We start from the raw sequence: 24,932 nt of genomic DNA on the forward strand, positions 1-24,932 counted from the left end.
ACTACATCGAAAGGTTTAAACTGACTTGCCCTGTCTTATCAATTTTCTTTTTCAATGTTGAGATGCATGAATGTTTTACTTGCATGATGCATAGGGTGCGTGAAGCAGGTATGACGGCAATTGGTGATCTTACAGAGATGGTTGTGAATGTGGATCCCAGCCTTCTTCACCCAGATATGTGAGTTCTGCCTTCACCTTGTAGCTACTGAAGTTGCAGAAATTGTAGTACGGAATGATGAAGTTTCTTTTTATAGTAAAAAAAACTGTTAGTTGTAATTTTTATTGTAATGACTACTGTACAAAAGGATCAGGTCAGATATAAAGTTAGACTGGACTTGGAATAGAAGAAGGCATTGAAGTTGATCAGGAGTCTGGTTGTTATAAAGTAAGGAAATTTTACAGCATCAGCCAGTGACTAAATCCCCTGTTACAGCTGTTAAGCTGTCATTAGCTAGCTACTGATTGAAGCAGTAATTATTGCACCATTGTTGGCTCACTGCAATGTGCACACGGACCTTTACAGGGTAAGACAAATCTTCTGCAGTCTGGTGCAACAAAGTTGTGAGAAGATTGACCGCATGCGCATGGTGGCTGGTCAGGTTTTCATCAAGCTTCTGTACCTCAGGTGAATAGAGCAGCTGACAACCTCGCCACTTATGCTGCCAGTTTGATTGTGTTGTGAGCTTTGAAGTGATTGTTTTTCGCTTAATATTTCAAACTGTTAAAATTAAACTTTAATTATCAAGCTATTGAGTAACCATAACAGAGATCGAAACCATTACCCCACAAAAAAACAAACCTTTGGTAATGATGGTGCTACTACTATGAATGTGTGGTAGTATCTGCCTTCGTGTGATGTAAGAAAACTCCTTAGGAAGATTGTTTTCTTTCCAGACCTGAAGTGCCGCATGTACCAAACAGAGCAGATCTTTTGGAAATTTTTCCTAAGTAAGATTTTTAATATTTTGTGCTGCCATTTATTTTCCTTTTATGTCTTAGATTTTATATTATTGCATTTATACTGGATATTTTTGAAAGTACTAAAATGGCACCGAAATTTTACATTTGGAAAATGGCAGTTTCATTTTTCAGCTAGCATGCCACTACTGATAAATGAATTTTAGTGCAGTAAGGGTATTGAAAAGAAAAATGCTTATTTTTTGATAGAAGACCATCGTATTTTGCTTATACTGTTTTGCTTCAGAGAAGAAATAAAAGTTCTTAACTGGGCGCTTCCCTCGGAGACATTCCCACGCTTTGCTCAGCTCTTGCATTTTCCAACATACACTCAGTCAACATTGCTGGGACTTACTGTCAGCGTTGGAGGACTCACTGAGTCTCTAGTGAGTGCACATATATATCTGTCTTTAGATGTGAACGCGTGTGTGAGAGATTACATTTGAGTGGATGACGGTGTGTAAATGTAAGGGGCTAGGACACAGTGAAAGACAGGACGAAAAGAAACAAAGACAAGCTTACCTTTGTTGTTGTCACACCATTGCCATTATTGTTGTCTTTTTTCTCTCTCTCTCTCTCTTCTTTTACTGTTTCTGGCTTTCCCACTTTATGCATATTTTGACTGTCATGTCTTTTTCTGTCTCCATTTCTATATTAGACAGATAGAAAATCTTTTGTGCTTGAAGGATTCTATAAAATATTTTAGAAGTTGCATTGGTTAAACAGTTTGAACTCTCAGTGAAATCCTGATAACATTTTTTCTGCTCATGGCCTTTTAAAGTCAAGAAGTTGAATTGATAAACAGTAGCTGACTCTCCAATATAAGTGCAAGTATTTGTCACAGGTGAAACACTCAAGTGCTTCATTGATGAAGTATCTGAAGGATCTGAAGGGAAACAAGGAGGCTTTGGTCTTGTTTGCACAGGCACTGCTGGATATCTTTACAAAGTTCCAAAAAGTGGACAGGTGAACAAGAACCGAGTGGACTAAATGTGTGCGATTTATTTTCTGTGGTCAAAACATAATTTACATTACCATCAAAAGCTAGCATTCAGGAGCCTTTAAAAATGTATTGAAAGGAAGCACAACAAAAAAGCAAGCAAAGCCATATGCAAATGTATATTTAAAGTGTACTTAAAGTGCAAGAGGATTGCTGGTTGGCTTTTTTGGCAGGAAAGTTTTTCCGCCTAGAGGTGATTTGGCTCTATGAAGAGAGAGGGAGGGGGGAACCAGAGGAAACCCCCAAAAGCTGACCCTGCAAGAGGATTGAAATGTGTTTGTGAATGTTTGTGTGTGTGGTCATTGATATAATAATATGCTCATGCTTGCATACAGGGTGTCAATACCACTGCTGAAGATGCTGGATCAGTTGTTGGGCCGGCAGTGTTTTGATGGTTTACCGGAGGATTACAGGTCAGTCGAATTGTCTTTAATGTCTCAGTTTTAACCTATCATGGACCTGCAGGACTCCATGTTTGTGAAAATAGAGAGAGTGATTGAGTGACACAATTGATACAAGTGATGCAAAATATGAATGATGGTTATTGATTTATTTCATAATATATATAAAGTGACACATTAACAGATATATATGGGGCAGAACAATGACACCAGCAAAGATTTTGGGGAGAAGTGGAAATTAAAAAAAAAATTTTTTGCACAGACCTTTTTCTATGGCTATGTGAAAAAAAGAGAAAATATATTGGTCGCTTATCTACCTATCCATTTTCATACAGGGAGAGCTTCCTGGAAAAGTTGCTGGATCTGGTTAAGCACGAGACTGCACGTAGTGCCGATCCACACAAACTCATGGCAGCTGCTGATGTGTAGGTTAAGAGGGCTTGTTCTTGTTAGTATAGTACTGCATAATTTAAGTGCTAGTTAATGTCTTAACAGCAATATTTTAACCCTTTTATATCTCTTTACTTACAGCAGAAAGGCACAAATTCATTTATGTATTCATTCCCTTCATTTGCAACAGCATGTGTATGATAGTGTGTTTGTATTGTATATTCTTTGTAAGTTCTGTCCTTTAAATTTTATTGAATATTTTAGCAGACATATAAACACATATTGTTCATGCCTTAATATATTTTTTTCTATGGGCTGTTTGTAACAGGTACTGTGGTATGCTTCAGTTCTCAGGCAAACCCTGCAGCCAGGCTCTAGTCCAGTTAATGGTATGGTTGTGTCACCGATATCCCAGGGTGAGTGTTTCACAGGTGTCTGTCAAAGATAGGATGTGTCATGTGGATCTGGTATATTTGTGTGTATACGGGTGTATTTTGTATGTTACAGGTGTCAATTCTCAGACATATGATGTATTGTTAAAAACTATCTCTGGGGATAGTGGACAACAGGCAGTGGGCTGGGATAGATACAAGTAATTCACCCTTTGTGCTTTGTGTAGGGCAGGGTTGACAGTGGGGATCTGAGAAAGAGAGCAGTGGGGTGACTGACATCCTCTGATTTCTTGACTCTTGCTGAACGTGCACATTTCTATATCGTGTTAAGGGAGAGACCTGTGATGATAGATTTCGTCTTCGGTATTGGGCAAAGGGTGTTGGGTTTAAGGGAGGCACAAGTAATGCCTTATGCTGAGAAAGAGAGTTAAGGTTTTTACATGTCTTAGTCTCTTGCTTGATGCAGGTAAGAAAGACAACTGCTAACAAACTGTATGAAGCAGTCCTGACCTATGACGAAGTTGCACCCCCTGAATCGACGGACGAGATTATGACGCTTCTGAGTGAAACTCGGTGGTAAGAACAAAACAGAGAAAATTCCTTTTTTCCTGGGATTTATCGATATCGTTCATCACAGTGACAATCACAACACCTAACAAGTATTCAGACTTTCTTCATGTGTACCTCATTAACCACTACAAATGCAAATACAGTGTACTTTTTTTCTCACACCCTCTTATCTCTTTCTTGTTGATTGTCAGTCGTTCTTTCTCTGCTAAGTGTCTTCTGTGTCAAAATGAAATGTGTGCACCTAGACAGCGCTTAGTGTCGTGTATCCAGCGAATGAAAATGTTTGCTTTTGATTCACATCCTGCATTTGACTGCGTCTGCGTTTTCTTGATATTTCCGTGCTGTCCTAGGCTCTGTGCTGCTTGTTGTTTCTGCATTCAATGTACCAAGTGGGTTGTCTGGGATCGTGTTGCCTCTTGCGTCTCCACTGTCTGAGTGAAATGAATTTGCCTCTCGGCTTTTGGTGTCATTGTGACACGGAAACAATGACACCTTTCTCTCTCTCTGAACGCAGGGACGAGCAGTTGGAGCAGCTACGACCTGTGCGGGACCGACTGTGCGACCTGTTTGGGGTGCCCAGGCCAGTGTTGAAGAAGGTCGGGAATCATTTTTGTTTACACACTTATTCCGCGAAAGTAAAAGTAGTGCAGGCTACGCTATCTGGAAACTCCTCCAGACTTCTTTCTCCTCACTGATGTATGAATAGTTGTGAGCAGAAAACATGTTAAGAACACATTCATTTCTTAATTTATACCCCCTGGACCAGGCAGCTCGTGATTAAATACTTCTTCTTGCTGTTAATGCATTTGTTGATTTTCAGAAAACGGACGACTGAGTGATGCAGTATTTACCTGCTTCCAGAAGAAGAGGCTACACAAGAGCTTACGATGGATGGAGAATGAGTGTGTGTGTGTGCACAATGAATATGCGTGTGTGTGGCAGAAAGCGTGCCCGCTGGTGTGTGGATACCTGCTTACAACATTACGCTCATCCCATTTACAGTATTGGTGTGTTTGTGCATGTACACTTGATCCATTTTAACCCTGTTTATTTTACATTTTATTCCTAACCTTTTCTTCAGAGCGAAAAAAGCTTCAGTAAAACTCCGTTCTTAGACGTAAAAAACTAAATTGAGACAATAGTTTTTCATGAGTGTCAATATTCATCACGAGATTGTTCAGTTAGAAAATGCTAATTCTTTAAAACTTAAAAAAGAAAACAAAAGAACAAAAACGTTGAAGTTGGTGCAGATAGGGAAGTTGTGCGTATTTGTAGTTTTCATTTTTGTGTTCTTCTTTCATTCTTGTGTTCTTCGGAGGAAATTTGCTCAAGATGGACGATCGTTTTCCCACATGTCGCATGCAGATTTGCCCCACCCCCTCCACGATTATTACTTGTATTTTTTTTAGGTACTATACGACTGAAAACTCTTTTTGCTAAGAAACCATTGTCCTGGACTATTCACAAACCACTAATTCCTTAATGCTATGCTCGCGAAGGCTATATCTTCACTGTAAAATGAGTAACAGATCATCACCACTTTCCCATCCATTCACCTGTCCATCATCTTTCTCTTTCATTCACCCACTCACCAGTCTTTTTCCTCGTCGACCGATCGTCATCGCGATATAATTAGCAGCTCGGAACAACCTGTGTCGTCTCTGTTCTTATGAAAGTACAGAAGGAGCTGTAGGAAAAGAAAATGGCACACGAAGAAGACGAGAGTGTTTACTTGATGGGTCGGAGTCAAGAAAGGGGTTAATTAGTGATACAAGAGACAATATTGCTGGCGAGCTAAACAGTACTGGAACATTTAGGGCATGCTGTTTTCTGTTAGCGGTGGCTGGGGGGAGACAAGAGGAGATGGAGGTGTGGGGAGATGGCGATGGGAAAGCTCTTTTTTGCAGGTGTTTTCTGACGGTGATTACGCAAGACGTATGGAGAAGTTAATCTATATTTCATTTGGCAAGGAGGCTGGCTGAACACAAGACTTCTAATCAATTTCTCAAAGGTTCACTGTGCGTCTTGGCCTGGAGTCATTGTGCTAGTCACATAGCAGGTCCAGCTGAAACTAGATCAGCAAGCTTCTCGAGTTCCCCCGGCCCCTCTTCTCCAACCCACATGAACATGCAACCTCGCCATCGACTTTCCTTCACGACCCACTCCGTCTTTTTCTTTTTTGTCTTTTGAAACTAGACTATTTAGACATTGTAACCAGCTTCTCCTGTTTTTGCCATGCGGTGCTGTCAAGTTAAATGACCGATACAGCAGAAGGAATGTTTTGTGTAACAGTTGAATTTCAAAATATTTGCTCGTCTGTGATTTATGGCTGTACTGCTGTTACGAAATGCTGATGGGCTTTTTTGCGTTTTGCTGAGAATAAATTGACCTGGTCTTTTCTTTCTTTTTAATTATGCTGCGATCGTTTGAGTGAAGGATTTGTTTAGGAATAAAACAAATAGTTAAAAAATAATTAAAATGAGCTGCATGTATTTGTATGTGTGAGAGAGGGGGTGAGAAGTCAAGTAGTCCTACATGTTAAATTTTGGTGTACGTTACTACTGCAAAATATTTTATTATTGTATGGACAATTTATAATGTGAAGGCAGCTTGTACTGTCATTGTATAAGTATTTTATGATGTCCTTGTATATATAGTTCATGTTGCCGCAGTATGGAATATTTCAGTAAGCCTCTAACCTGTTATCACAGACAACTTCAGTCTTCGTTTGGCTGGTCGCGTCAGGTGTACAGTGTAAGGTGCGTGGTCTAGCTGTACTACACGTGGGATGTTTACATCGGATATCGCCAGAAAACTACTCTTCGCCTCAAAGTCCTCGACCATCCACAAAAAATAAAAAAAAAACAACAACAAAGCCAAAAAAACAAAACCAGTCGTTCGTTGGGAACCGAAGCGAAGTTCCTAAACTGCAGGAACTTGTAGAGAAGGTATGAAGAAGTTCAAGAAAAAGTGTACCCTTCGGATGAATTACATTGAAAGTGGATTGCTGCCCAAATCGGATGAAAAATGCAGATCCTGCTGAGAAATAGAAATAGAGACCAGAAACAAATTGTCGGCCTCTCATTTTTTTTATTTTTTTTTTTGGTCAGATTCGCGAAGCTGATTTTAAAGATATATGTAGTGGAAGCATTTTGTCGATAGACGGAAATACAAGATATTTCAATGACATCGTCTACAAGAATAGAAGCAAAAATCGGTCCTATCTTTTAGCCCGGGCAAGATGCATAAAATATTCTTCAAATTTCTCATTCTTTATGTCAAGGATCTCGTATTGGCAGCATAGTAGGAGTGCCTGCCACCTAACGGTCCAGAAGTCGACATTACTGACCTATCCATGTATGAGAGCCGAATTATTCTGTATTTCAGCCGAATTTGATTGTGAAAGCTACAATTTCCGTTATTAGGCAAGCTTGAGTGCGTTGGGTCTGAATATTTTATAATGCGTACTGTTCTCGTGGAATTAAAAACAAATACTACAATGTGACGAGAGTGCTAAGCCTCCTATAACTTACAAAGAGGATCTCTGTCTCTTGTGAAGAAGGAAAAAAAAAAGGCCTGTAAAGACCGAGAGAACTAGTGAAGCCGGATTAAGCAACAGAAGCCAAAAAAGTCTTTAGACGAAGAAAAATCGTTTTCCATTAGTATACTGGAGGCCACCAGAAGTCATTATTATTTCACGACTGATAAACTGCACTTAGAGAAGTGGGATGTACACAGAGATCTGTGTTCGTCTACCTGCTCCTCCCATGGACTTGTAGAGTTTTTGCACTTCAAGACTGTTTGTGTCCCTGATGAGGGATGTCAGAAGTGTTTCATAAATCTCAAGGATGCCTGTCAGTGTCTGCTGTCGTTAAGTTAAGAGGGAGTTGTTATCAGTGATGCTTATAACACGAGAGAGATATATGTCCACACCTGAATTCATCTGTCTACGTCCCTCGGCACTGCCTGCTAGATATATTGTTAGGGGTTGGGGGCGGTGGTCACTTATTCATATTAGACACTTACCCCATGCAGTTAATAATCACACAGATTGTAATTTATTTGCCAATTATACCACAGAGTGGACCTTTTAGTTGCTGTTATTTTTTGTTTTTTGTTTTTTGTTTTTTTTTTTTGGTTTGGTTTTATATTGTTTTAATTTTGGCTTTTAAAAGACGATTGTATCAGTCTTTTACTAAATGATGCAGCACATTTTTTTTTTTTGGGTGGGGGGGGGGGGGCGGAGGGCTCAATGCCAGCGAGTGGTGCACCTGCATAGAAAATCTTAGGCGAACTCTTGCGCAGATGTGGGAGGAAAAGAAAACTCCACATCTCGCTACCTTTTCCTGGCCGTCTTTCTTCCCCCTCACTTTGAAATCAGCAGAAGGACACTCGACTTGCAAGTTTTTCAAGGGAACTGTTTATTCTTTGTCGCTTGCAAAAGATAAACCGCCCTAAAGAGATGAACAAGCAGTTGCCATCTGAGCTGGGAGGTGCCACTGGCTACGTCCTGGTGAAAACCTGAAGTTTGGGTGTGTGTGTGTTCGAGTGTGTGTGTATCCTGTGTGTATGTGTGTTCGTGTGTGTGAGAGAAAAAGAGGTGTGTGCGCGTGTCTGATGCTGAATAAGGAAGTTTATATGGACCCCCATAATGGTCTTTCTTGAAATTCAAATCCAGTAGAGAAGACAATAATTTCAAGTTAATTTTTTTTACTTGCTTTTAAAAAAAAAAAATTCGGGGGAGAAAGCCCGTCGCTTTCATTCCCATTCATCCGCTTGGAAGTGTGTCTCTCATTCCCGAGGAGTCGGAAGGTGAAATGAAATTGGAAAACGAAGGACAAGGACGAGGCCAGATGCTGAGGTTTTTGCTTTAAGTTTCCGTGAGGTTATTTTAATATTTTTGTTTTCCCCTAAGACAGCAATTCTCCAAGATGAGGTGCAGGCTACGATGTCACAAATTTGCTTTTTTCTCTCCCTTCCCCCTTGTCCTCTTTTCTTCTGTCCTCCATTTCTCTTTCGTTTATGCTCTCTCTTGCTGGACCTTGTTTTCTGATTTCTTTTTCTCTTTCTTTGTGCGTCTCTAAAAGTTAAATATATCAGACTATTTTTTTTGGTCTTGCGCATGAATCAATACTACCTTCCTTTTACAACACAGGAGCACGCTGATAATGAGCATTGTTTGTTTGTTGTGCTTTTAAATAAAGTGAGGAAATTGTGGACAAGATGGTGGCCCTGAGTTCGTAGGCAAATGTAGACTCTGAAAAACTGTAACTAAAACATGTAATTAGTGATTTACTCTAGAATGACAGAGGTATAAAAAGAGTGAGTGATTGATAATAAGAGGTGATAGTGGGAGAAACAGCGACAGAATGACAAAGAGAAAGGGAAGAGAGGAGAGGGGAGGCTATCAAGAAAGTCCATCTGCGCTAGTGAACAAAAAAGTTCATTCATGTCACGATCGCAGCTTCCAGAATTCTCCTTTCATGAAACGTTCTGAAAATACCCAAAAGCAAACAGCAGCATCGACAGCAGGAGCAGCTGCAGAATTCTGCGATTTCCGGCTCGAATGACACAAGTGTTAAAAAAAGAGTTTAGGAGGTGAAAACACTGTGGTAAGAAAATAATTTCTGTACCACTTGAAATGCTTTGCTAACATTTTTTATGATGACAGAGTTGCTGCCTTTGGAAGCAGTTGAAAATAGATAATGTAATATACACGTTTTAACAAATACATGTAATATACATATATTAACAGATAAAAAATCAGAAAAAATCATCACTTTTTCCCGCCGTATACATCATTAGACAGAGACATTTTGCAATTTCATCATACAAGGGTGTGAACTAGGACATGCATAGCTAAACCTTTCATGTCTTCTAAGAAAATTTTGGTGTGTGTGAGAGAGAGAGACTAAGCAGACGCGCAAACAAGCAAGATAGTATAGAGAAAAAAAAAATCAACCATTGCAGCTAGATGGATGAAACTCCGCTTTATTGTGCATGCACTCATGCTTTTAGTCAGCTTTGTCATGCCATGCCAATGATTTTATTGTTGAGGATATTTGTTGTAATAATTTGGCCTAATTTGAAGCTGTGGTGTATTGTGCGTTGCATCACGGTAGGAAAACACAGTTCATCAAACGCATTTTACCCAGCAGACTCCGTTTTAATTTCAAACACACGAAAACTCACTTGTTTGTTCCAATCGTGGACCCAGTAAACAACAGTTAATAACACTTTTATAAAGAGACAAATTGTTAATTAAAAGGAGAAAGAAAGAGAGAGAGAGATAGAAAAAAAGAAAGAATGAGGGTGATTAGTGTTGCTACGCTTTTTAACGATCACACTTTGACGAACGTAATCTCCTCAGTTCATCGGGGTCCAGCTCGATAAACTCGGCAAATTCACCAACTTCGTGCTCGCTGCTTTCAGGAGTTCCATGCCAGAGCTTCATAATTGAGCATCGAGGACATTTCCTGTATTGACTAGTCTGAAAATAAGGCTTGAACAACACAGTGTTCCACCACCAGCAGCACCACCACCACCATCGCCATCACACCCACCGCCACACCACCACAACCACCAAAGCAGACATACATCATTCCTGAAAATGACAGACAGCATGAAGCAGTATAGCTTCCATTAAGTTCGTTTTTTCTAAATATGAGTGAAAGCTTGAGGTTCCACGGAAAAAGAGAAGAAATTTGATGAAGAGACCCGTAAAAGCGTTTGTCCTCTTCGATGGATCCACACGGATTCATCAATCCGGTGTAGTGCCGGTACAAAAGATTCCCCTGGACTTTCTTTCCCTGTCTCCTTTATCGCTGTTTACGTCGAGGTAGTTTGTTTTTGTTCTTTTGTTGACACAGTTCTAAGGAAGTGAAATGGAGAGGACGGTCCTTTGTGGCTCGCCATTAATACGCTGTGTGAGCTCCTTGGTTATGAAACAAATATGCGTGTAAATGTTGTTTTACCGGTCACTGATTTTATCTTTCTTTTAATTTTAGGAAGCTAGGGTTAGTAGGGGAAGATGTAAAGTGGAACTCTCTTCCCTGCTCACGTGATTTGTCCCTCCCTCTCTCAGTCCCTTCCGCTGTTTTCTCGTCCTTCATTTTTTCATACACACTCTCTCTCTCTCTCTTCGTTAGAGAAGACAGACATGCTGGTGTTTGTTATGACTGTCTCTTGGGGTGCTCGTGAGTCCGACATGGAAACTTTTTTCACTAGACAGAAAAAAAGGTGAACCTCTGCATGCATTTCCTGTCTTTCGTTGCTGTCGTTCCCCACAGTTTATCACATGGCGATCTGGACCAGCTCCTTCTCTCCAGTGTTTATCCCAGCCTTCACACATCGGTTCATCAGGTGTACTTTTCAAATGCCTCTAGTCCTACCTGGCTCTCCATTCCGTGTTCTGTCGTGAACTCCTAAGCTCAATATTTGCCTCAATGTCCATTTATTTCGAGAAAATGTGTTTCTGCATGAACTATGACCTCAGCCAATCTCCATTCGAGCACGTTTGGAAGCTTCCTGACGATATTTCTTCCATATTCCAGAAAAAACTTTTTCTCTTAAAGATTGTTTCTGGAAATGTTTGTGACGAACGAGAAAGCTTTAGATTCTACTTTGGCATCCTCCTCAGATGAATGTCTTTACTGGGTACTCGAGCGGAAGATGTTTACGCAAACTGCCCCAAAAACCATTACAATATTTGAGGCTTACGACCGATGTCGAGAGAAGGAACCGCCATATACATGCCGGCAACCAATCAATGATGCGCTCGACAAAACGTAGTTCTAGACATTTCTCAACTATATTTTATTGCCACATTTTTTTCTATTATATTTATTGAAACATTCTACCAGAAAGTGTCCAGAGCTGCTGTGTGTGTGTGTCGAGGGAGAGAGGGAGACGGTTTCTATGGAAGGAGAACGATGCATGCTTTGCCAAAGCAAACATTTAAGGAACATGTGGCTGAAGCTTTCACGAACTGCTGTCTTCATCATTCCTTCATCTCCTTCGAACTTCCTCCCATCCAGTCCCGAGGATCCCCATCCAGCCACCAGGAGGAATCGTGATGCTGTCATTTCGATCCCGGGGTGGGCTGTGCCCATCATTACGACAGGTTGAAGCTGACAGAAAGTGTGCACTGCAGGAATAGTTCCTCTGCACAGACATCCAATTGGCATCGTTTAAAGAGTTTCCTTGTTTAACAAAGATGGCCCCGATAACTGTGACGTAGAGGAAGTATGGGACCGCGAGTGCAGCGCCCTCTGCAGGGGGCTGGCCCGGCTTATCTGCGGAACTGTTTCGCCAACAGGAAGGTACACACCCCAGGCTTTCTTCAAAATGTAGCTCTGAGCAGGAAGAAGCGAGAACACGAAGCCAAGCTATTTATTATTATTTTTTTTAATCGGTTTTCTCGTGTCTCTGTTCAAATCAAACACGAGTGCATGCCGGGACAGACTTCCTAGTTTTCCTGATTCTCAGCAGGAGAGAAAGATAAACTTTTTCACCATTCCAAATTATAAAACAATTCCGGCATTCCGACTTTGTTTGCCATCTGTTTTGTGGGATAAGCAAAGGAAAAATAAAAAAAATACTTGAAAAAATCACAAAAAATAGAGTAAGAATGAAAGGACATCACTCATGTTAGTGCGAGATGTTCGTAAAATGGCCGCTCCTCGTTGTCCGGCGTTTGCAACCCTCGATACTTTCCTCAATCTTCTACATTTTCCTCGTTTTTCGACTGTTCCCGTGCTGTGTACTCGACGTGTGTTCGACTTGAGTGTTGGATGACGATGATGGTGTGCACAGTCTTTGGTATGATTTTTTTCTTCATTTCAGATGTTTGTGTCCGTGATGACTAGCCGACAAGATGGCGGACACATCCTCGTGTAGGTCTGGTCCCTGGCTTCATTTATCCCGTGAACTTTTGCTTCTTCTTCTTCTTCTTCGCTGTTTTCCCTCTTTTATCTGGAATTCTCCTGTGTTACATGTCGACATTCCGTTTCTCTCTCCATCTTAGTCGCAGGTCTAAAGGCGGCGCCACATGGGGTTTCGCAAAAACTGTTTTATTGAAACATCAGTTTCCCGAAACCAAGGAAAGTGGGTTCATGGAAACTGTTTCCCCGCTTGCGATGCCACACGGGCAGACTTGTTTCCCAAAACGTTACAAAGTGCGCGACAGTAGAGTCCCTGGATTTCTGCAATGGCGGACTCAGCAGACGACGAGATGCTGATGCTTACAGCAGCACTTCATGTTTTAAAAGAAAAAGAAGACAAAGCGAAGGTGGTGGGTAAGACCATAGCTTAAAAGAAGAGCCAAGCAGGGGCGCCTACAATTGTCTGATGCGGGAGCTGAGTGCTGAGGATTCAGACTCTTACAGCAACTTTGTGAGAAAGGACCCTCAGCACTTTCAGATGCTACTCGCACGTATAGAGCCGTACATCGCAAAGCAGACAACAAATATGCGCGAGTGTATCTCACCTAGCGAAAGGCTTGCTGTGACGCTGAGATTTCTAGCTGCAGGTGAGATTTTGTTTTTGTTTTTTTAATCAATCACTTTAAAAAAAAGTGTATAAGGACTACAAGCACTACTACTTTTGGCTAAAATTAAGTCTTCTATTACAAAGAAACCAAGATGCTGTTATAATAATTTTTTAGCTGCATGCAGTATGTGCAAGTCACCCTGCGGAGCCTTTTCAATGTTTCTCACATTTGTGAATAACGACCTGTTTGGGCAGAATGCTTTGTCCTTGATATTTGAATTTAAAGGGTCAGTGTCCTATTACATTCAGTATTTTTTGTAATTTTCAATGGCATCTTTTCAAATATCAGATTGCTAATGGTTATATTGTACAGATAAGTACTACAATATATAATAATATTTTTTGGGAAAGAAGAAAAGGAATCACATTACATGTCAAAACAATTTGTTTCAGGAGACAGTTACCAGTCCTTGGTTTTTCTTTATTGTCTGGGGAAAAGTACCATTGGTGAAATCATTCCAGACACATGTAGAGCAATTACTGTTGCTCTGAAAGATCAGTATTTGAAGGTAGGTGATGGCTTTGCTTGTTTAGAAGTTGAAACTTACTTCTTTATTAAATTTAAAGTTAGTTTTCCCAGTAGTTCCATCCATGGAACTAATATGTACTTAATTTTAAATAAAATATAGGAATAACTTCATTAATCAATGAAAGTTTGGTGTGTTTGTGTGGCATATTCATTTCATCTTATGATATGTGTGTTTGTAGGATGTCAGTTTCTCTGGCTTTTCTTTTTGGAGTGTCTGTTTTTGTTTTGAACCATTCTCAATATACTACACTAGCACAGCAGTGATACATTCAATCAGACACAATGAGAAAATTGTGACTCACATACAATTTGCATACAATGCAATGTTTTTATTTCAGTCAAGGTCATAGACGCATAAGCACCTAGAGAAAAAAAATTAATTCCTTTAAGTGTAGAGGTCCTAGTCATTCTTTGCTAGGTCGTCAATATCTAGTTTTATAAGCTTCCTTTGTGTAATATCTGGTAGTTCTGAATTTTTTTTAGTAAGATTTTTTGCCCACATGAGTTCAGGGCCCTCTTTTGGTCTATGTTTATTTCTGTAATGATCTTTGATGCACTTAGTCAGATCATCTCCCTGATCTTTTTTCTTGCCTTTTGCCTGCATCTGAGTAGTCACTTCTTGACCCGCAAGGGCTTGAAGTGAGTGAAAGTGCTGGGTCATCCTCTTTCACCCCTTCAGACTGAGTTTCAGTGAATTCCTTTTCTATCTGGCACTGGTAGAAATAATCGTCTTCGCCTTGCTGTTGGTGATTCACCACTTGTGTTTCCTACAATGCAATAACAAATAATTTGTTATAATGGTTGTGTAAAAGGTACTTTCCTGTTCTTAAATGCATTAGTTTAATTCATACTGTTTAACTTCTGGTCTCTTATGTTTACAGGTTCCCAATACAACAGAAGAATGGGAAGCCATTGCAAGAGCCTTTGAAGAAAAATGGAATTTTCCACACTGTATTGGGGTTAAAGATGGAAAAAATATTGCTATGAAGGCCCCAATGAAAAGGGGTTCTATGTACTTTAATTGTAAAGACTTTCATTCAGTTGTTTTGCTAGCCGTGGTAGATGCATTTTATCGGTTTATTTGGTATGATGTAGGGGAAAATGGAAGAAACAATGATGCCGGAATATTTGCCTGCACTACACTTTCCAAGGCAGTTGAAAGTAAGACCCTTCAAGTTCCTGCACCAAGGGAACTTGCTCATTCACATGTTAAGATGCCTTTTGTACTTGTGGGAGATGAGGCATTCCCATTGAAGGAACACCTTATCAAGCCATATCCCCAACGAGGACTAGGTGATCATGACAACATTTTCAATTATCATTTAAGTAGAGTGAGGCGTGTCTCTGAAAATGCCTTTGGCATATTGGTCAACCGATTCAGACTACTGTTAAATACATTAAATCTATCTCCTGATGTGGTTGCTTGTGTAACAGAAAGCTGTGTAGCTCTACACAACTTTCTTAGGACATAGAGGGATGTGGCATATGGACAAAATATAAAAAAAGAAATGGAGCACGGGTTAGGGATAGCTCTGAAGAAAGAAAATTTTTTCACAGGTAATTTCAACTCTTTCTGCAAGAGAAGTGAGAGACAAATTTCGTGGCTACTTCTGGGCTCATGGTGAGTGGGATCAAATATAAAACTATTTGTTGCAATGTATCTGTATATTGATGAATTTTTTTTTTTTATTTATTTTTTCAATAAATGTATTTTGCAAATTACAGTGTATGCTCAGAGATCTGTTTGTGATATACAATTTATTATCTGGTCTGTGAATATTTCATGACAATTTGATTGTAGACAAGTTGAGTGGGAGGAGGGTGGAATGCTCAGTATTGTTGACAACAAAATTTTTATCAAACTGTTAACAGTAGGATATTTTGAGCCACCTTAAACAACCTTTTGAGAAGATGTAATAAATTTATTATGTGTTACTATTTATATATAAATCAATCTGTTTACCAAGTTTGAAGATGTTGGTGCCACTAGAGACATTACTGGCAACAGGAATTTCAACTGCTGGTAAAGGGCCATGAACTGTTGTAGACATCACATATGCTCCAGCCCCACTTTGGTTTTATTTATTTATTTTACACATTTCCCTTGAAAATGTGTTTTGGAGGCTGGCTACCTTTGCTTGGATATTGTCAACTGCAATATAGTAGTAAAATCTTAATAAATAAACAACCAGCTGCCCAAATTAACATTGTGTTTCTTATTTGTGATGACTGTTGTATACATGGCTCTGCATTTGATGTTTTAAATGTTATGCTTTGTGATGTACCTTTAATTTTTTTGTTGAAAACAATTTGATACATTTAGCAGTTTTCCACTACTGTCAAAATCTGTTTATGTTCAGCAGACTGTAATTTTGGTGGCTGATTTGCATTTGCATTCGTTTTACTAACAGCAACCAAAACAATAATAATTGTCTCATTGTGCGTTCTCAATCAACAGTTATACAGAACTAGCATGCAGAACAACTTGGATTTTAATGATACATTAAAGCGATCATCATTTAAAATTAAAATTGGAGCATATACCTGTGCAACCAAAACAATAATAAGAGTCACATTGTGCGCTAGTCAGCTAGTGGGCCGTATCAGTTGATTCTTAATTCCTTCAGTTGATGCTCGTTTCACAATAAACAGTTATACAGAACTAATATGTACTTGATTCTAAAAAAATTAAAAATAAAATATGGAATAACTTCATTAATCAATGGATTTTAATAATGCGATAAAGGGATCATTTAAAATTAAAAAAAAAAAAAAAAAAAAAAAATTGGAGCATACCTGTGCAGTCGATCCCTGTCATTTTCGAGAACAAAACCTGTAAAGAAAGCCACAGACCCGTTTTCAATGGTCTGTTACGGTATTTTTCTTTCCAAGGGTCCCACAATTCCTGGTGGCTTTGAAAAAGCTCAATCAACGATGTCGCAGGCGGCGTGAAGCGGAGACAAGAAATTTTCCTGGACGATCGACACAAGAATCCACCTCTTCCATCTGTCCTGTTATCTAATGTACAGTCGATTAGACGCAAGACTGATGAGCTTGAGGCGTGGGTACACAACTTTCGACTACATAGAGAAGTTTGTTGGCATTTACTGAAACAGGGCTCGGGGTCAGACCACACTTGATCTCGTCTGCGGAACTGTGCCACGAGCTCACAGGTGTCTACCCCTGCCCAGGTGCGTCATATCATCTAAGTGTGTATCTTGTACCCGTTTATAAACCTGTGTTCAGACGGGTGAGCCGAACAAAACATTCCAGCAAATTCTGGACCGAGGATAGTGTTGCGAGGTTACAAGGGTGTTTTGAGTGAACCAACTGGGATGTCTTTTTAGATGCATGTCCTAATTTTGATAACTTAGTTAACACCATGTCCTCGTTTATCTCCATCTGTGTAAACTGCATCATTCCATCGAAACAGTTTATGCTTTTTCTGTTTAATTTCAATGAGTTGAAATAATGTAATCAAGGAGTAGATGAGCAAGCAAAACAAAAACTTTTCAAAAGTTGGTCAAGAAATAAACTCAAAAACAACTTTCCAGGTTTTCAAGCCCTTACCTACATTGTGTGTTATTGTCTCGCATCTTTGTCTTTTTATTTCTTCATTGGACTGTGGCTGTCTTCTTGTGCAATACACTGAGCTCGACTTCTCGACACGTGCACTCTTAGCACCATGCTATCAAGTCACGTGATTGTTGGCCTCATTTCTTGTACCAGTCACCCTGCAATGACTGTGAGATAATACTAATTATGTCAACTATCAGTGGTGAATGTATTCGTATTCTTTCTCGTTTTCATTAGCCCTGCACCATCTGTGCTATAATATGCTAATGTATCCACTGCGAATTTTCCATTAGTCTTAATGTGCAAGCTTGTCCTTCTGTCTTTCATAACCTGGCAATGAGCAGAAGCTTCACACCAACAAATCCTCCGGTCCCAGTCATACTTTGGCCAATGTATTGGAAAATAAGTTCGTCCTTAGATTAACATGTTGACCAAGGTTCCAACATCCCAAACGTTAGCCTGAAGCCGTTGGATTCCTCTGATCTTCATACAAAGTTTTGACAAAGTTGGTAAATCAGTCGACATGCTCTAGTACCGTGACAAAAGTTACGTTGATGGTATCATAGGGTCAATCTAATCCCACTCTTAAAAAACGTAGCATACTACCCAACATGTACACATTACTACAAATGTTCCATATAATATTACACGAGAGTGTAATACAAAGTCCAAATAATATTGCACGACTTTGCATGTGTCAGCTTCTGATTATTTCACATCACTGTAGGTCTCATTTCTACAGCTGGCATTGGTCATGAACGTCCATGCATTGGTTGCTCAACCATTTGCTCTGCTCTTCGCACGCAGACTTTTAGCACTCATTACAGATGAATTCAGTTTTCTTGTCCCGCAAGAGTTTTTGTCGTTTGTCTTTCTTATGTTGTCCAAAGTTGGGCACATTTTGAGTGAAAATAAAAAGAGGAAAAGGAGAAAAATACATTTATTACATGACAGGTACCACGAGGTCAATTTGTTTGAATGGAAATAAATAATAAATAAAAATAAGCAGAAAACAATGAAACTAGCAAACGTGTGTTGCTTACTACGGGAGGCCTTCCGAGCAAATATGTTAAAGGTGAGGTCATTAAATGTCAAAGGTTAAAAAGAAACTTGCGCCAACGAGGGCAAGGGTCACAGAGACCACATGCCACCAATACAATGCCAATACAAGAAGGGTAGGAGAGAGGGAGAGGAAGATGATGGTGATGACGATAACAATGTAAAACGTCCTTTCGGAATTTGTGTAATACGTCACACATCAAGACTAATAAATGAAGGAACAATAAATGAAAAAAAAAAACCCGGATAAATCCACGAACGATTAAAAAATCGAACGATTGAATAAACAAACGAAAAAAAAAATCCCAAATGAATGAATAAACAAACAAATGAACAAAAACATAATTGAACAATCAAAACAAACAAATAAAAAACAAACAAAAGAATAAACAAATAAGTAATAAAAAAACATAAACACATAGAAAAATGAATTAACATACGAAGAAATAAAGGAATGACTGAATGAACAAGCGCGCACGAACGAACAATAGCAACTATTCTTTTAAATCTCAGATGCGTTCCTTTGTCGGCAGAAAGACGAAAGTGAAGGGAAAAAAAGGGACCAAAGCACCTTTATCTTGACAAACACGACAACCCTTCGGAACTGTCTCTCTGGCGGAACGATCTCTGTAAACAAACGTGCGTCTCCCGGGATCCGGCGCATTAATATGGCGGCGGTGACACTGCGTCCAGCGCTGGCCTGATACCCGAACTTGACCTGACACCCGTGTAGAGAGGACACCAGCCTGTCTGTGCCTCCCTCCTCCCCCAGCCCTCCACCAGGCCAATATTTGTACTGGTCACACACCCAGGGCGGAGAGACTTTTCGCCGGCCCCCTCTTACCTGGGTTAATATTTGCGCCGGCGTACTGACTTCGGGGGTTAGTCGTTTGAAATGGATATCTATCTCATCTGCCTTCTCCCAGGGTGTTTGCGGAGGGGCATCCACGTCCCTTCAGTTTGAGAAACACGGGTGTTGTCTGAACTTTGGTGATAAAGCTATTCGTATGGGTTCTGTCTCTCTCTGCGCATCGCAAGATCAACGAATGCGGCTTCACGTGGTGTGAGGAAAAATTTAAAAAAAGATAAATTCTTTTTCCATCCCTCCTTCTTACTCCTCCGCACCCAACTATCTTTGTGAGTGCGTGTTTGTACGCGTGCGTTACTGAGAGAGTTCAAAGGGTCATCGATGTCCAGCGAAGCTGTGAGACAAGAGAGGGAAAGAAAGTCAGTCATGCGTATCCTGAATAGAAGTCTGAGTTCCGCTCAGCCTCACAAAGTTTTTTTTTTTTTTTTTTTTGGTCAGACCCCTCCTGACTCTCTAACAGAACCGGCGAGGGATTAAGCTCTCACCTAAACAGATGTTTTCAGCTCGGTTGAGTGTAGACGACGGAGGGTAAGGGATGGGGTGGGTGGGAAGGGAGAGGAGGAAGGGTGGATGGAACAAGGGAAGAAGATAAGCTACGTGTCCGCTTCATTTGCTAGTGTTGGGTGTAGTCTGTGGTTGATGCTGGCTGCCACAAACTTTCTCCGGCAATCACCACTACTTGCCGCTCGCTCTCTCCACTCCGGTGTCTGGCAAACATTAACCCTGACTAATGGAGCACGATAGTCAGTCAAGTGTCCACAGACGGGGCGCCGCGCGCACTTCTACACCCGCCACAGAAATAAGGTCTGTAATTAAGCTGAAGCTCAACATCCTTGCGTACATTTGCTGCAGTCTACACTTTTTTTCTCCCTCTAATTTTTTTGGCAAGGGAAGTTAGTGTAGTAAGGTAGGATGGAGTGAAAAATAGGAAGCATAAATTAAATGCCACATTGACAACCGGTTTGTGAGTCAACAAAAACATCTCGTCATCATGGTAAACAAACTCATCATCGTTCCCACTGACACCATCAGATGCTTTGGTTAGCGGTTGTCCTCCTCTCGTATTGTTATTTGTTGTGTTGTTATAAATTTTATACACCTTCACGCTGCGGTCACATACCCGCCATGTGTAGTTCGTTCGTTCCTTTAATCGATAGATGAGTGGATCAGTCTTCTGTTTTGCAAAATGGAAAGATTAGCGGCATCAACCGTCCCTTGAGGGAAACATGAATTCATAATAAATTAATTTTGTGTGAATGTAAGTATAGGGGTTTCTCACGAGTTGAATAAATGATATGCAATAGCCCGAGGGACTTGCGTGGCTAGTGAAAATCTAGTCTCTGTAAGCATGAGCTAGCCCTGGTGTACTTTATACATGCGTTGGTGTGAAGTATGGAGTTCTTGATCTCTCCCTTCCTCTTTCTCTCTCTCTCTGTGCTTATAGACCTGCAGAGGCGGACAATGTAGTCTCTGATTGCAGTAGTGTTAATTGCGCCTGCAACTGTTTACAAATGTATCTTTATAAAAGTTCCTGCAGCTTAATGACATGATACTGAAGCATCATTAATTAAATCGTAATTTCGATGCTCGTCCATTCTCCCTTTCATCGGCGCCGCACGTGCAAAGAGCCGCTGCAGTTTTAATAAGTCACCCTGCCATAAAGGATTTCCCTCCGTCCCACCAACCTCAGTCTGTTAGATGGGGGCCATGAAAGGGATGAAACGGGGTTCAGTGCGCTAGTGAATCAGAGGACGCTTGGTTTCAGTTCAGCTAGCACGCGCCGTTTGATGTCTGGCATCCTCTTTGATCTCGCCGACAGCCATGACGCGATAACGCGTTGCGCCAGGCCCTGCAAATTTGCGTAACACTCCGCTAGTCGTTGATTCCGAGCCATTCCGGCATCCCCTGCAACAAAGTGCACCCGGACACCCCATCCCTCCCTCACACCTCCCTTCCCCACCCCACCACCACCTCCGTCAGTCATCATCACCAGATCACAGCTCCTCACTACCTTCCCACCCCCCAAAAAGCACCATCCATTCCGGGTACAGAAAAGCGGGTGGTGCCCTGGGAGATCGACATCGTGTGGCTCTGTCGCCTGTTGTGCTCACGTGATGCTGATTTTTCACGACCCGACACCCATCCACCCTCACCCATTCTACAAACGGAGACCAGCTTCAGTAAAGTGGAAAACGCACTAAAGAAGATGGCTGTCGGTGCTAAGCTTTCGACCAAAAAAGACGTTGGTGCACATACAGGATATGACGTCAAGGGCCGGATCGAGCAGCAGCAAATGCCAACAGAATGCTGGTGCTTGGGATGGAAAGAAAGGAGCAAATCGATTTGTATTCAAACCACTCCTGTCTTCACTTAGCTCGCGATGGGTTGGGAATTCCCACTGTTACGAAACACTGAGGGATCCTGGGGAAACAGGGTGGCTGCCGGAAGTCTGTTGTCGTCACTTCCCTCCTCATACCCCAACCGTCACCCACCGGCCTTGCGAACACTCAATATCACCTTCCGTTTGATCGGATCGAGATACTTCGTCTATTCTCTTGACTACATAGGCGACACTGTGACTAATGACCCACGGGCTTGCGACAAGCATGCAGCTAAAACCAAATTTCCACACAAACACAAACACAAACATCACAATGCCCAGACCATGCCCACAAACCAACAAACGCACCGACTTGGACAGAAAACACAAGTTGCGGCATGTCGAGCCCACTGACCGTAAATAATTCTTCACGAGGTCCTGGGAGGGACTGTAGCGCAACTGCAGTTGCGGCCCTCAGCATCACAGCTGCAGCATCCCTCGTGGAGTCTCGGATGCTCGGGTTATGAAAGCCTGCAAAACCAGTTCCGGCCCCTTGTTCGCGCGGGACTAGAGAAAAGTTGTGGCGAGACAAGCGGACTCGGCGAGCGTTGGCTGGTCTTAGTGTGGGGGGAGAGGTGTATGTGTGTGGGGGTAGGAGGCAGGAGGAGAGTGGTATGTCGCAGTACTCCCAACCAAGACATGTATAAGCGCAAGCACAAGGCGACACTACCAGCAAAAGTCCGTCACACCCCCGTAACGACGGCGTTACACTAAGTGTGGGGTGGGATGGGGTACAACCGCGGTGTGTCGTCTCACAGGGTACCTTCTCTTCCCCTCCTTCACACACACACCCCTCAACCAAACTGCGTTTGCCTCCAACGTCGAGCCTTGGGTTCACCTGGGACCGTAAGCGCTGGCTCGCTGACACCATCGCGCGCACACTCACACACACACTCTCTCACACACACACGCACACACACACACGTGACTCGCGGAGTACGCTCGCTAGTCTGACGTACCCAACGTTCGTGATAAACGCTCGCCGCAAGCTTGGCGCCGCGGCTGCTGTGTATGTGGGTAGGTGTAGATCGTGCGGGTGAATAAGAGTGCAGTCGCTCGGCTGTTTTGACAAAAATAATATATTTATGTATATATATACATCGTCTTTTCAAACGTCGCAGTTTTCTAGCAGTGGAATTCATCTCGCCAACACATCCAAGTCGGAAAACTACGGAAGTACTCCACAGAAATTTCGTCTGTCCCTGCCAGCCAAGAAAAGCGACCTCAATTGCCGAGCCCTGTCGCCCACTTGTCACCGTCGCCCACATTCGTACCGTGCGTGCGTGGTTGCTCTGGTTTGTTGTGCACCGACACAGGACGACCGCACAGGCGGCTCTGTCAAAGAAACAGGTATACCTGACAGGAAGGCTTCTTTTTGAAAAGGTGAGCGCAGCAGGTGTTGAGAGAAAGAGAGTTGGGACGAGGCAGGAGGAGAACCTGGCGCTCGTCCTCAGCACCGGGGTATTTTCTAGTCTTCGATCGTCGGGTGATCGTCAGACGCTGACGGTCGGTCACACCCGGGGTGAGGCAGGAATAGGGCTGGCAGTGAAATCAATGGCGCGATCAACAAAGAATCCGACGGACAAGTCTGGAATAAATGGTGTTGGGGATGATATAACGACGGCAAGTAAGTGAACCATATTTATTTGTCTCCTTCTCTCTTTCTCTCATTCACTCATTTCTCTTGTTTTTGCTCTCAAGTTGAGACAAACAAAGCAGACGACGTTCGCTAGGACTTGTAATGTGGAACATGTGACAAGCAAATGGTTTGGTGTCGGTGGAGCGAGGGAGGTGTGTTGGGTTGTTGATAAAAGCCTTTCGCTATCTCCTGTGGGGTGAGGGCGCTGATAAGACTGTTTATGATGAGGGTTTGTGTGTGTTGCTCAACAAACCGCCGAAAAGTTAAGACACAGGCAGTCTGTTCTCAACATATTTAAATGTCCTCCCCTCCTCTCACCCTTGTCAGCCTGATGTATGTCTTTTTATTTTATTTTTATCTTCTTGGGGACGCAATGTGATTAATTGTTAGTTTTATTGTTCTTAATCTACATTTTGAGAAATGAAAGAGAAGATGGTTAGAAAAAATGTGCGGTTAATTAGTGTGTATGTGTGTGTGTCAGTCCCTGACTACCAGTTTGTCTGTCTGACTCCTTCTTTGTCTTTCACTATCCCTGTGTGTCTCTCCCTCTCTCTGTCGTATCCTCTGTAACAATTCTCATCCTTGTTTTTGTTTTTTAAGCCCCGGACATGTGGGGTCAGTGCCTTTTGTCACATCCTTGATTGCCTTTGTCACATCTCTGTCTTTTTTTCCTCTCTGTCGGTGGGTCGTCTGCTCTGTTCCACGTTAGTCTTTCCTTCCTCTGTCCTTTATTAGTGTTTTGTTTGCCCCGGGCAGCCGCGTGAAATTTGCGCAGTTTGCCGACTGAGGTTCGAGACCACAGCAAACATGTAATCACACACTCCGTCACTCCACTGTGCACACGCGACAACGCACGCACGCAGTCCCTCCGTGGTGTGTGAACACGCAGTCAAACCTGATTCTTTCTTGTCACTCAGGCCGACAGTCCTGTTTGAACGATGTGAACACGTAGCTGTGAACAGTCCACATCTGTGGTCGTGGTGCTGAGTATCGCTGGCCATGCGCGGTTTGAAGTCTAAGATAACATAGAGCGAAAACTGCATGCGTATATGCGTCCGTTCGTTTGTACGCGTGTGTATATTCTTCTGGTCTATCATCTGATAGCTGTATTCAACTTTACTTTCTTCTGTTTTGTTTATTGATTTATTTCTTTACTATGTTTACTTAGAGAGAGTTTTATAGTCCGTTTACCCCAACAGCCTCCGACACAGAGCTTGAGGCGATTATTGTGTGTAGAGGATAAATAAATCGGATAAACTGCAGGAAGATGAAAATTCTCTCGATTTTGGTTTCACAAAGGTTAGATGTAAGTGTGCACTTTCATGGGCTGCTTGTGCTCGTTCAGTCCCCTCACTCTGTCTCTAGCTTCCTGTTGATGTAAATCCTCCTGCATGTAACCTGTAATGGCGGGTGTAATGAAATCCTTTGCGAGCGTTACTGGAGATCGGAAGAGACTGGCCGGTGAAACAAGAGATAACAGTTTTGCTCTTTTTTCGTTTCCGCCTCATAAATCTCAGCAGTCACCGTTGAGTTATTTCTGGACTAATTCGCGGCTCAAGTTTTCCTCTCCAAAAATTGTGTTTCATGATGGGTTGAGTGGGTTTTTACCGGATGACAGGAAT

General features: G+C 41.7%; 2 protein-coding genes and 1 long non-coding RNA gene across 3 annotated transcripts in view; 2 read left to right on the forward strand and 1 right to left on the reverse strand.

Moving 5' to 3' along the window:
- LOC112564317 (tubulin-specific chaperone D-like) overlaps positions 1-6,110 on the forward strand; it is a 19,105-nt gene extending 12,995 nt beyond the window's left edge. Inside the window, exons 26-36 of the mRNA XM_025239042.1 lie at positions 95-178; positions 524-625; positions 895-948; positions 1,205-1,343; positions 1,802-1,923; positions 2,293-2,370; positions 2,694-2,783; positions 3,077-3,164; positions 3,607-3,716; positions 4,225-4,306; positions 4,531-6,110. Of these exons, the coding sequence (XP_025094827.1) occupies positions 95-178; positions 524-625; positions 895-948; positions 1,205-1,343; positions 1,802-1,923; positions 2,293-2,370; positions 2,694-2,783; positions 3,077-3,164; positions 3,607-3,716; positions 4,225-4,306; positions 4,531-4,545 (964 nt within the window). The 3' untranslated portion in view covers positions 4,546-6,110. The remainder of the gene's footprint in view (positions 1-94; positions 179-523; positions 626-894; positions 949-1,204; positions 1,344-1,801; positions 1,924-2,292; positions 2,371-2,693; positions 2,784-3,076; positions 3,165-3,606; positions 3,717-4,224; positions 4,307-4,530) is intronic.
- An 8,012-nt stretch (positions 6,111-14,122) lies between these two features.
- LOC112576692 lies at positions 14,123-17,572 on the reverse strand. Its single transcript, XR_003101879.1, has 3 exons — positions 16,585-17,572; positions 15,752-15,940; positions 14,123-14,555 (listed from the first exon to the last, which is right to left on the reverse strand). It is a non-coding gene; the product is annotated as an uncharacterized LOC112576692 (long non-coding RNA).
- A 5,031-nt stretch (positions 17,573-22,603) lies between these two features.
- The window catches only part of LOC112566731 (extracellular serine/threonine protein kinase FAM20C-like), a 41,313-nt gene continuing 38,984 nt past the window's right edge, over positions 22,604-24,932 (forward strand). The window contains 1 exon segment of the mRNA XM_025243069.1: positions 22,604-23,298. The gene's annotated coding sequence lies outside the window, so the exon portion shown is untranslated.

This window comes from Pomacea canaliculata, linkage group LG1 (genome assembly GCF_003073045.1).
Source record: "Pomacea canaliculata isolate SZHN2017 linkage group LG1, ASM307304v1, whole genome shotgun sequence".
NCBI classification, from domain to species: Eukaryota; Metazoa; Mollusca; class Gastropoda; order Architaenioglossa; family Ampullariidae; genus Pomacea; species Pomacea canaliculata.